The 13,378-nt window shown below is 38.4% G+C and overlaps 1 protein-coding gene across 2 annotated transcripts in view; it reads left to right on the top strand.

Moving 5' to 3' along the window:
* Positions 1 to 17: 17 nt before the first annotated feature.
* Positions 18 to 13,378, top strand: part of NCKAP1 (NCK associated protein 1) — a 139,838-nt gene continuing 126,477 nt past the window's right edge. Inside the window, exon 1 of one of the 2 annotated variants that reach the window (XM_001369048.5) lies at positions 18 to 978. In XM_001369048.5, the coding sequence (XP_001369085.1) occupies positions 871 to 978 (108 nt within the window). In that variant the 5' untranslated portion in view covers positions 18 to 870. The remainder of the gene's footprint in view (positions 979 to 13,378) is intronic. The other variant, XM_001369070.5, reaches the window with a different exon arrangement.

Here is a 13,378-nt window from a genome sequence, read left to right as displayed (position 1 = left end):
GTGCTTCTGCCTGGGTGATTCGCAGAAGGTGGCATGGGAGATCAGCTTCTCTGCCCCTCTAGGGAGCGAGAAAGGGAGAGGGAGACAAGGGAAGGAAAAATGAACTTGACCGTAGAACCACCCATATTCCTTGCAATTCCTCTCTTTTCCCTAAGATCCTGGAGAACCAGTGGTAGGCAACATAGGGCAGGAACGGTCAGCCCGGGAGGGTGGGCTCAAGCCTTCTCCTCTCTCCGCCCCTATCCAGTTAGGAGGGGCGGGGTAGAGTGTGAGAGACAAGTTACTGCTCTTACAGTTTCTGCTGCGGCCGCCGGGAGGCGCTGGGGAGGTGGATCAGGTGACCCGAGTGCGCGCCTGGGGGGTAAGGGGGGGGCGGGAATTGCTAGAAGCTGCCTCGTTTTGGGCCGGCCGGGAGACGCCGGAGCCGCTGCTGTGGCTGCTGCTGCCGCCACACCTAGTGGAGGAGCCGGGGAAGGCGGCTCGGAGCTGGGGGGTGGGGTGGAGAGGAGAGCCGGGGGTGGGGACGGAAGGACGGGCGGACAGGAAGGTAGGCGGGCAGGCTTTGGGAACCGGCGAACAGCCGCCGGGGGAAGGGACCCTGAGGCGGCGGCGGCGGCGGCAGCAGCAGCGGCTGGAGCAGTGGCGGCGGTAGCGGCAGCTCCCATAGCAGCAACAGCAGCAGCAGCCGCAGCCGCATCGGCCGCGGCTCCTGTGTTCACCGGCCGGCAGGGTTGGGGCGGGCGGGCCATGGGAACACTCTCCTGAGGCGGAGGTCGAGGGCGGGCGAACGGGAGGACACGGAACGAGGGAGGGAGCGCGGAGGCCGCGGGCCGCTGTCTGGGGAGCGGGGTCGGCGCCGGCGGCACCACCATGTCGCGCTCGGTGCTGCAGCCCAGTCAGCAGAAGCTGGCGGAGAAGCTCACCATCCTCAACGATCGCGGCATCGGCATGCTCACCCGCCTCTACAACATCAAGAAGGTAGGTCGGCCGAGGCCCGGGGGCTATTGCGGGCGGCGGCGGAGGCCGGCTGAGAGCAGCAGTCCCAGCCACGGCCGCAGCCGCCGCAGCCGCAGCTCGGGGAGGGCTAGGTTGGGACTGGGTTGGGCCGGAGAACCGGGAGGGTATAGGGTGGAGGCAGCTCGGCTGAGGGAAGCCTGAAGGACGATTCCAAGGGGAGAAAAATTCCCCCCCCCCCCCCCCCCCCCCGCAGCCTGGAGCCAGGGTTGGGCCCCGTCGCGGCCTAACTGCAGAGTCCCGAGAGCCTCACCTCATCCCTGTCCACGGTTCCCGGACGCCTGGGGAAGGAAGCAGCCAGAAGCCATTTCCCGGGGAGCCGGGATCGGGCTGCGGGAAGAGCCGCCACCCCCCCACCCCCCCTTCCACCCAAGCTGCTTCTCTTCCCCAGCGCTGCGGTGGGGGCGGGGTGATCTGGACTGGGAACTATGCTCGACAGCAAAGGGCCGGAGGGTGGGGATGCTGGGGGAAGATAGGGAAACTTGCTCGTTCTGGAACTGCGATAGCAACACTAGAAATGGAAGGGGTGGGAGGCAGAAAGGCCAATGGGGAGTCCACCTAACACTCCCCAGTGTTCCAGTCGCTCCTGGGATTCGGAAAGAGGGTGGAAGAGAAGGATAGAAAAGGAAATGGCTTACCGGATGACCCTCACCCATCCTCTCTCGGCCAGTTTCTCCTAGGCTGCTAAGTACTGGCCTTTTGAGAGGGTGTTAGCATTTTAGGAAGATTTCATTTTTGAAGGCAGGGAGGAGGTGTAGAAGTGAGGGTGGTACTGATTTTCTCTTAATACTTAAGAGTTGTGACTCACTAGAACAGGAATAACAACCTTAACCTTGCTTTTCCTGCCACCTTTCTTTTCCTTCCAATTAAGACTTATTTGGAGAATCCTAGGTTTGTGGGTATGTGTTTTTTAAAAGTTCACTGTCTCTGAAACAAAATCTGCAACTGTGTTACCCACTACACTACTATTTATTCTAAGATATTCAGAGTAGCTATTTGCTACCCTTTGCTTTAGTTGTCATCAAAAAGCCCAGGAAAGTCAAGTTGGCCTGTAGTTTAATAAACATAATTGTAAAGCAGACCCACAATATTATGCTTATATTCCAGGAGAAACAAACCAAAACGATTCCTCCTTTTGGGAAACTAGTCAAATTTGCCGATTTAGGTAGATTGAAGAATAATCTGTGTGAGAATTAGCCATTTAAGAATGTAGTATTTGATTATATGCTTATTTGGATTCAGATTTTACTAGTTTGCCTCAGGATTATTTGTTAATTTTAAATGCAGCTTTTTAAGTTTTAGTTATGTAACTGCTTGAGTCATTTTAAAAGAATTAATAACTTGATAAACATTTAAATTTTAATTAAAAAGATATGTTTCTATAATTCATTTTGTAATGGAGTTTTTAAAGGGTTTAAAACAGTATTTTGGTGAGAATTATTCATTTTGGAATGGCCACTTGTGTCTAAAAAGCATTCTTCAACATGTGTAAAAGAATTGGCTGATTTTGTGAAATCTGTTGGGTCAAAGAGTCTTAACTAGGGTTAGGATTATAGGTGTACCAATAGATTTCAGATCTGTGAACTTGATTGAAAAAAATTACATCTTTCAGCTAAATTAGTTTACTTTCTAATCGTACCTGTTTACACATAAAAAAACAACTTCTGAGAAGTTCATGGGCTTCTACAAGAAGCTAAAGGGATCCACAATTCAGGAAAAAGTTAACAATTCTTGTTGAGTATAAGAAAACCGTATTATATTTGTTCGTGAATTGTGTTAAAATTTGTCACAAGATTATTCTTTTACAAAGTAGCACAGTGACTTAAAAATTATGATTTGTTACAAATTCTTAGAAGTAAATTTATGTAGATTAGGAATAATTAAACTATTAGGGTCCATGGTATTCAGTCTATATGGAACTGAATTTACTATGAAATCTTACAGGTGTTCATAAGAAACTTGGATGTTGGTTTTAGAAGTCAGAAGAAATAGCAAGTCATATATTACTAGAAAGTACTAGATGTGTGGTATTGTGGTTAAAGGAAATGGGTCTTCATGGTTTCTAAAAGAGGAAGTAAAAGTAACTAGCATTAAAAGTGACTTGGCTAATAGAAATTCTTAATGTTCTATAAACACTTTACATTATAAGCTCAGACTTTATAACATTTTTTTACTTTTACAAATTAAACATTAGTAAGCTAAATTATGATGTTTTAAGTGCCTGTATTACATTACAGATTTTATAAGTCATTGAATAGCTAAAAAGTACCATTACTGTTGGGAATCTATCTACTCTTGAAGAGGTAAAATTCAGACTATGTTAACCTAAGGATTTGATGTGTTTTTGTTATTTTGAATTATTACTAAAGGAAATATTACAGCTTTATTTTTATTTTGTTTTGATTTCATTGTCTTCAGCACAAATTATTGCTTCGGATAGTGCAGTGATTGAAATTTGGTTGTCATCATTGATTAATATTATTATGGAATTTTGGTCTTTTAGTCTCTAGAATTGTTTGCAATTTTCTGCAAACGAGTGCTGAAATGCTGAAAAATCCTTCCAAAATATGAAGAAAATAATTTGTTCACCAATTACTCAGCCTTCTTGATCTCATAGTTCAAACTTATCAAATAAGATTTGTAATGTACTTTGGCAAATAAATTGCTGCCACATACTTAACTATTGATAAATTTGATGTATTGAACTGAAAAGTAGATTTGATAACACATTGCAACTTGAAGTCTATTCTGGAATATCATTTCAGCAAGGATATTAAATTAGAAAAATAGCATCTGTAGTAAGATAGACTTTCTTTACAAATTGTCTTAGACAGTAAAAGAATCCTTTACTGTATGCAACATTAATCATGGATGAAATTTGATTTCTAAAAAAAATTTCATTTTCAAGTGTGATAAAATTCTTCCATTGAAATCCTAATGTGTTGCTTCTTGGTGTGAAAATGTGACCCATGACACTTGCAAAATTGCCAGTAGCACATAAGCTCTGACAGGTCCTACCTACCTCACCAGCTACAAAGACTTCACATATAGGTCTGCCAGTGGGCTATGTCTGGTTATCTGTTGATTTAACTTTACTAAGTTGTTTGAAGATTATCACCAGAGAGATGGCAGCTGGATGTTGACTTTATTTAAGCCACTATGACTTATTAAGGCAAATAAGATTTGCAATTTGCTTTGGTTGAAGGAAAATGATGAAATCATGTATTATTTAGTAAAAGAAAACCAGAAGAATTCCCCTCCTCCACCAATACTAGCATATATGTGTGTGTATTTATATATACATATATATAACAAGAAAACAAAAGATTTAGTATTTTAAATCATTCCTTTATATTAAAAGGAAATATAAGTATCTATAAGATCCTTTCTAGCTCTAAAATTCCATTCTCATCTTATTTCTTTCTTATTTCACAGAAGTTTGATTTAACTGGCATGTTTTCTCATTGCTCCTAAGCTCATTTTCATTCTCATGCTTCCTTATTTATGAAATCAGGAAAATAACCAGCCCTTTTTCTCTTTATAAAGTTGCTGTATAAAGATCAAACAAGATATTGTATGTGAAAGAGAAAGACTGGAGAGTGGACCATTGTTTCAATGGTATAGCAGACTCCCAGGTGACATTTCTACCAAAGTAGGTCAGATCCTTTCTGCGGTTTAGAAAATGAGCAACTTAGTCTTAGAAAGTTGCTTAGAGCACTGTGAAATTAAGTTACTTATTTGCTCAGGACCTCACCTAGTTGGTATGTGTTAGAGGAGGAACTTGAACCCAAGTCTTCTTGGCCAGCTTTATGTCCACTGTATCTTACTGCCTCTGCTATATGTGAAAGCACTAATATTGTAAAACACTTTATAATATAAGGCAGTTGTTTTACTGTTTAGAAGTTTCATCAAGTTTAAGTAACTGTCGATGACTGGAAATTGTTGAAATTCAACCCATTTCTACCAGATCTTTGTCTATTTCTTAAGAAAGAGTAAAATGGAACATATTTTCTAAAGCAGCTAAAAAAACTTAAAAAATAATTTCCAGTCTCATAGTTTTCTATTTTACTATACCATTAGTATTGTCAAATCGCTGTTTTTACTAAACAGCTATATGTTTTCCCTTAAGAGTTCATGTTGCTTCAGCTATATTAAGGAATAGTGGAAAAGGATTACAATCTCAAGCATTGGTGTTCTTGAGGGCTCTTTAGGTTTATTTAACTATAATCGTGGCTTTGTCATTTGCTATTTTCTTCTCCTATCTCCACTATAATATGTAAAAAAAAAATTCTTGTTACCTGTGGAGAAGTTACCTGTTTTTTGAGTACTCTAGAGATAAAAATGAAGAACAGCAGCCACATAAAATAGAATATTTCTTAATTAGTATAGAAAAAAGATGTGGGGAAGCTAGCTGGCTCAGTGAATTTTGAGAGTAAGTAAAATAAAGTAAAAAAAAGTATTCCTCAATCTGCACTTAGACTCTATCAGTTCTCTTTCTGGAGATAGAGAACATTTTCCATCCTGGGTCCTTTGTAATTGTCTTGAATTCAGCTTCTTGATCAGAGTAGCTAAGTCTTTTACAAATGATTACCCTTACAGTAGTGCTGTTTACTTTGTATAGTGTTCTGATTCTGTTTACTTCCTTTCACGTCAGTCCATGTTAAGTCTTTCTGGGTTTTTCTGAGATCATCCTGCTCATTGTTTCTTATATCACAGTAGTATTCCAACACAATCATATACTAGAGCTTTTCTAGCCATTCCCCAAATGATGGGCATTCTCTTAATTTCCAATTCTTTGCCAGCACAAAAAGAACTGCTATGAGTTTTTTTTTGTTACAAATAAGTACTTTTTCCTTTTCTTTGATCTCTGGGTTATAGACTACTGAATCAAAGGGTATATAGAGTTTTATAGCCCTTTGGGCATAGTTCCAAATTGTTCTTCAAATGGCTAGACCAGTTCACAAACTGTTCATATTCTTTAACCATTTATCAGTTGGGGAATGGCTTGTATTTTCATTAATTTCATTAATTTTAAGAAATGAGGACTTTATCAGAGAAATTTGCTGTAAAATTTCCCCCAAGTTTATTATTTTCCTAATAATTTTTATTACATTAGGGTTTTTTTTTTGGTACAAAAGCTTAAGTTTCATGTAATCAAAATTCTAAGTTTTACTTCCTGTGATTCTCTCTCTTGTTTGATCAGAAATGCTTCCTTTATCCATAGGCCTGACAGGCATATTTTCTTCATTCTCCTAATTTACCTAGAATATTGCCTTTTTATGTCTTTTTTTTTTTTGTAGAAGAGTTAATATAAATTTGTTTTCAGTCCAGTTTCAATTTTCAGTGAACCCCTAGCCTTACGGTCATCCACACAGAAGGTGGGGTAGTAGGACTGATCCACCTCAGACTCTAGCTTCACCCAACCCCCACTCATACCCTAAACCTTAAAGTGTGTGTAGAGGTAATATGGTAGGCTGGGGGAATATGACTTCCTTAGCTGAGGGGATTTAGCACATGTTCTCAGAAGACTAATATATACCTCAGGGCAACCTGGACAATGAGAGCTTAGTTGCAGACTCCCAGGGCCACTGGTTCAGTATAGTTGGAAAAGAAAGCTACTTGGATGGTCATGACTACCAGGATCTTCCAACTGAATTACTGGCTCAGACACTTTAAAAATGAGCTATGGTAGCTGTCCAGAAAGACATGCCCTGGGGATTCCCTCCCCAAAGGGATCTGAGGATCCACTTTATGTACTTGCTGTTGGTTGCTGCTTTCCCAGAAAACATGGAAATAGATTCACTCAGTCAAAACGCTTCCAAAGGAGAGTGAAGAAAACTCCACCATTGAAATGAGAAAATATATATAAAACCCTTTGCTAGCTATGTAAATATTGGTTATTATTATTTTAAAATATTGTTATCTTCTTTAAAAGATCTTGTGTTAAACTGAGAAATAATACAATCATGAAAGTGCTTCTGGACACTAAAAAATAGATTTGTCCTTTGAATGGGTTTCCCTCCCCATGGGAGAAGAATCCTGGTATCTGCTCCCACTTAGCAGCTTATACATTGTAGGCTTAGGAAGAAGAGGGAAGAGACCTGGTCTGTATAAAAAAACAACAACAACAAAAGAACAGAGGTAGCTATCCCAGAATGAAGAAAACTGGGAGGCCTAATTTGAATGGCTGGAGTTGGACTTTTGTTATAAGCAGGTCTCTGAACTAAGGATTACATTTACAGGGATGCTGATAGGGAATGGTTCTACTGCCACTACTACAACACTACTGTGTTGTGTTCATTTTGAGAGTTTTCCCATGAAAAGTTATTGAACCTTATGGACAGGAGCTAGCCAAGGCAGAAACATGAGCAAAAGCACAACTAGAGCAAAAGGACTTAATGGTGTCAGTCAGCATATGCCAACTCTTATTTCTAAATAATTTTCCCCTTATCTTGGTATACAGTATAAGGTGTTGGTCTATCCCTTGATGCTTCCAAATTGTTTTCTAGTTTCCCCAGAAATTTTTGTCAAATGGCAAGTTCTTACCCTGAGGTGGAAAATAAGTTTTAAGGAAAAGGAAAGTAGTTGAATCTGGTGGTGCTCACCTGAAATCTCTGCTTTAATCCTTTCTGAATTTCACTCCTGATTCTCTAGACTTTTTCCACAAGGCCACCAATCCCTCTGGAGGTTCCCTCTGTCCCTGGCTTTCTTGGATAAGAAATAAATTCTGCCTTTGAATCTTTTTCTTCTGATTATAATAAAATCATGTGGCTTACTACTAGATCCTTTAGGATCTGGTTTAAACTCTGGCATTTAGAAATGGCTTTCTTAACTTTCCAGCTTTATTATAATTCCAGTCTTTCCAGCTTTATTATAATTTCCCTTTATGCATACCACAGTGCAGCCAGACTAGCCTTATTGTTCATACATGTTTCTTTTTTCTTTTAAACCCTTAAATTTCATTTTAGAATTGATATGAAGTATTAGTTCCAGGGCTAGGTAATTGGAGTTAATTAACAGTTGACAAGAGTCACACACCTAGGAGGTCCTGGGGCTGGATTTGAATCCAGGACCTCCCAGTTGCCAGTCCTGTGTCTCTATCCACTGAGTCACCTAACTGCCCTCTTGCATGTTTTTTAATATCTTATTTCCATGTCTTTTTTTGGACTAGCTCTCTCTGTTAGTCTAGAGTATACTGCCTCATCTCTTGTGTTTAGTAGTTCCTAGTTTCCTAAAAGGTCCAGTTGCCAGTACATTTTCTTTCCTTCCCAAGTTATCATGTATCTCCTTTACATGTGTATCTATTATGTCTGTCTATACAAGACAGAGACTGTTATTTTTTGTTTCTATATCCCCCACCATTGTCTAGTATCTGACACATAGTAGGCACTTAATACTATTGATTGAATGAATTTTGTAGATCACTACCTAGCTATTTCTTGTTATTCTGTGTAATTCTTTTTTATGTTCTATAACTGATCCTGATGCATCTGCTGTGCTGAGGGCCTTTCTCGAGATCTCTTGTCATTTAGTGGTTACCACTGGACACACAGTCTTTCTGTTAGTTATTCTTTGCTCTAATTATGTGATTGGTTGCTTTTCTGTATCAAACTTTTCTCTGATGATATTCTTACATCACTACTTCTGTACTATTTATTCTACATTGTAATACACTTTTTCTTTCCTACAACTTCCATTGCTCTATAGGTGACCATCACCTTTGATTCTTTGGAGATGGGCCTTCCAGAATTTACAGCTAGCTAATACAGCTTTTTAAGAAGAATATTGACACCTAAGGGATAGACCTTTTTTTAAAAGTAGATGCCTGGGGATATTAAAAACACCACTAAATTTCCAAGAGGAAGTACAGATTATTTGCCTCCTTTTTCAGTTTATTATTCATTCTTAGTTTCAGTTTATTATTCATTTTCATCTTGATAAAAATTATGACCAATTCTGTGGGTTGTCTATTCAATTGCATGTTGTAGTCTGGACAACTATCATTCCAGAATCAGCATGTTTATGATATTGGTGTCATTCTTGACTCTTCTCTCAGTTAACTTTTATAATTTCTTAATAGGATCTCTAAGTACATTCTCTCTGCTTTCCATTCACATAGCCATTCACATTTCCATTCACATGTTTAGGGTTTTCATCACCTGGGCTAATGAAATAGCTTTCTTATTGGTTTTGCTGCCTTAAGCCTTGCTTTATTGTAATCTACCCTCTATATTGCTGCTAATTTTCCTAAGTACTGATTTGATCATAGTCTCTCCCTACTAAATAAACTCTAGGATCTCTCTTAACACCTTTAAGAGCAAATATAACCCCCTTTGTTTGGCTTTTGAATCTCTTTACAACCTATCACTTTTCTACCTCTCCAGTCTAATTTCATTCTACGACCTTTCATAGTGTCCTACTAGTTACTTGCACATGACATTATCTCTTGACTGAACCTTATGCTCTCCTTCCCAAACCATGAATCTCTGGCTTCTTTGGGGTAACTCAAGGGCTTATGTCTTTTATGCCCCTTATAGCCACAAACACCATCCCTTCTGTAAAGGATAATTTTAGTGTTGTGACCTAAACTATATTAGTTATTTGTCGCCATGGGATATCCCAAATAAAATACCCAAGATAGGAGATCAGCTAAATCCAATCTTCACACCTCTAAGGTTACCTTCCATCTTTAAGTCTCTGGGCTCTTGAGCAATATTCTTTTTGCCTTCCTTCCAGATATCTACCTCTGCATTAAAACTGCCCTGTATTAAAGTAACATTCCTTTATTTCTTTACCTTCTATATATTTTACATAATGAACACAGCAGTTTTAAATGACCACATATCCCATGAAGTCATGTTTCTTATTGCTTATGAAGAAATGATAAAAATAATTTCCACCAACTCCTTTGTTTTGCCAAAGTAGTTGCATTTATTTTCAGCTTCTATTTGATGTCTAGTTTTATTTATAACAAGTGGATCAAAATAAGGTTTAATTCCCCTAGAAGGATGATCACTTTATAAGGAGGTCCTATTTAGAAGCATTACTTTTAGGTAGGGTAATATTAATAATATTTGATCTAAAATTTGCATGATTATTAGAAGCTTCCCCAGGTCTTGGCTTCTGTCAGTTTGGCATTGTCAATATAGAAAAGGGGAACTTAAAGACTGTTTTGTATTTTGCTTTGTTTGATGAGTTGCTATAGCCCAAAGGATTCATTACTAAGTGACAAACCTACTGATGATAAGCCCCTCAGTGCTTAGCTAGACTGATTCTCAGGAAGTAAACAGAATCTGATAATTGCCAGGACTACTGTTCTGGAAATCTTTCCAGCATGGTGTAGAATCTGCCAGAGCTTGTTCTTTTACTGGCATAGTTTTCAAGAACTTAGAGTCACCTATAGGCTACAATGAGCATCCATAATCTTATTGTTTAAAATTATTGACTAGTTTGATAATTTATATATTGTGGTTCTGAGATAACCATGAATTGGATGATTAGCATAGAGGAAATTGATGAGGAAAGTATGGAAGTAGAGGAGTTAATATGCTTAAATTTGCTTTTTTTGGGTGCATCTTTTAAAAGTAGATTAATAGGAAAACATTTTCTACCACTTTAGGTTTTTAAAAAAACAACCACAAGCATGTCAAAAAGGGAATATATGATGTTGAGGGTCTTTGGGCTTACTGACATAATTTATATAGTATTATGTTATAGTGTTTGCATTATCTAGATCTAGTTAAAATTTATAGGGTTTCCCCCCTTTTGCTACTTTGATAGCAATCACAGTAGATTCAATTCTAGTAATTATTTTTAGTGACAAGTGAATACTGTTTTCTTTTTTTCTTTATTATAATTTTTTATAACCCATAACTTTCATCTTAGAATGAGTGCTGTCTGGTGGTGTTAGGGTCCAGGTATTCGCCCACCACCAAGGAAGACCCATAGACAATTAAAAATCAAGCAAAAGGGTCGTTTTATTGAACTGCCGCGCACCAGTGGAAACTCAGCCAAGAGAGTTCTGAATTCCCTCCTGAAGTCTGGGCCTTAAGTATCCTTCAGCATGTAGGGGTCCCCCTTCCAGTCCTTTATGTGTTACATACTATTCTTGGGACCTTGACAGTTTTTTTTTTATGTTACTGGATTTTTCCTGGCCTCTAAGTTCTTACCTGGTACCCACTGCATCTGGGATCTTGGCATATTTGTGGTTCTGAACTTTCAAGGTCAGGCAGCTCCTTACTCAGGCCTTCCTGAACTTCCAAGGCTGGGCAGTTTCCTGCTCAGGCCTCCCTCAGTGGTTCTAAAGCAGAAGAGCAGTAAGGACTTGGCAATTAGGGCCACACATCTAGGAAGTGTCTGAGGTCAAATTTGAATCCAGGATTTTCTGTCTTCAGCCTGGCTCTCAATCTACTGAGTCACCTAATTGCCTGTGAATATTGTTTTCAAGAATGACCTTTTTTTTTTTGTTGTGTGTTAGTAGAACTAAGGAGGACTAAACTTCTCAATTCAGTATTATTGATATGTAACATATATATTAATATGCCTACCTTTTTCATTTAAATACTTTTGAGATTTTACCCTTTTCTTTATTTTCCCTTTTCAAATGCTAGATCTTCATAGCTCACCAGGGCTGGAAACAGTAGTCATGAGGGCCCAATCAGTGGAGAGGGGGAGAGAATATTCATCAGCTACATTTCTGACCTGTAGTGGTTTATACTTCCTTAGATAGTCTGGTAGTCAAGCAGTCCTCAAGACTCGCTATATTGATGTCAGATGTACAGATACCCCAATATCTTCTCAGAGCTCCCAAATTCAAGTGATCTGTCAAATTTAGCTTCCCTAGGAGCGGAGATTAAAGAAGTTAATCACCAATCCCCAAGAGTATCCTTTCTCTTTAAGTAAGTAAATCTTGAGCTGCATTTGAACTTCATTTTCATCATTGTACTTTCAGGGCCTTACTGTTTAAAAGATCACAGATTTTAAAATGGAAGAAATTTTAGACTACTTCAAATCCAACTAAGAAACTAAGGCATGGAGAGATTAAGTCAGTTGCCAGGGTTAGAGGTACTAAGAGTCTGACACAGAATTTGAAGTTGGGTCTTTCTGTTATCAAGTCCAGGTCCCTCAAAGAAACATTTTAATTATTATCAACCTATATAATTAAAACCAATGAGTAAAATTCTTCTTTTATAGAATTCTCTGTGCTGTCAGGAAGAAAAGTGAATTCAAGCTTTTTAGATGTACAAATTCAAAGAAATATCTAATTATATTGTAGGAATAGCTTTCCCATTTACTATTGCCTTTTTTTTCTTAGTGATTTGTGGAGTATCTGTATAGAGAGTCTATTTATCACATTTCTATGGGCAAGAGCAATTAATAGACACATTTCAATGGATAAGAGTATTAATAGAAGAAACTTCTGTTTAGTCATGGGAATTTAATAAAATGAGAATCAACAAGGGGATTTTAGAATGTGTATAAATTTATTGAGATCTTGAAAAATTATTAATTTAAAACTATTAAATGTTTCCTTAAACTGTTGTTTCCTTTTTACTTTTAGTATAGTTTTTTGGAGTATAAATTGAGCTTTACAAACCTGCAATTAAAGTTTTATTTTTTATTTTAATTTTATTAAAAACAGAATGAAACCAGAACCCCCCCCCCCCCTTACCATCTGTCTTAGAATCAGTACCACATTTTGGATCCAAGGCAGAAGAGTGATAAGGGCTACACAGTGGGGAGTAAGTGACTTGTCCAGGGTCACCCTGCTAAGACATGTCTTGAGGTCAGTTTTGAACCCAGGACCTCCTATGTCCAGGCCTTTTATCTACTGAGCCACCTAGCTCCCCAAACCTGCAAAATTTTAAAAGACTACCTTTATAAGTAGGGTCAAGTAATAGAAAGAAAGTTAATATAATATCTTTACTAAAAAAGATATTTTGAGAAGAAATGGATATAAAGCAAAATCATTATATCCAACCTGTAAGAAATAGAGGGTTTTTTTTTCCCCTTAAGGAAAAGAAAATACAAATTCTTTCACTATTATTAATTTTATTAGTTCTAGAATTTATTTCAATATATGATGGACCTGTGATTCCAAGTTTGTATACTTATACCAATTCAGATTAATGACACTTTTTGAAAGATTGCATGAAGTCATTTGGTCCCTGTTCTGATGGTGAGTCTTTCCAAACTTAATAAACTAGTCTTTCAACCAAGGCCCAAACTTAATGGTTATCTTGTTGAATGTAGCACTTAACCAGAGTTTGGGCATAATAAATTTCAGGAGCCCAAAGTCATCTTAGCATCATGATGAGATATCAGGATAGAATTTGAATAGAAGAATTTAGTTACTGAGTTTTCT

Source organism: Monodelphis domestica, chromosome 4, assembly GCF_027887165.1.
Source record: "Monodelphis domestica isolate mMonDom1 chromosome 4, mMonDom1.pri, whole genome shotgun sequence".
Classification (NCBI taxonomy): Eukaryota; Metazoa; Chordata; class Mammalia; order Didelphimorphia; family Didelphidae; genus Monodelphis; species Monodelphis domestica.
Note: the sequence above shows the minus strand (reverse complement) of the source record. Positions and strands in the feature narration are given on the sequence as shown.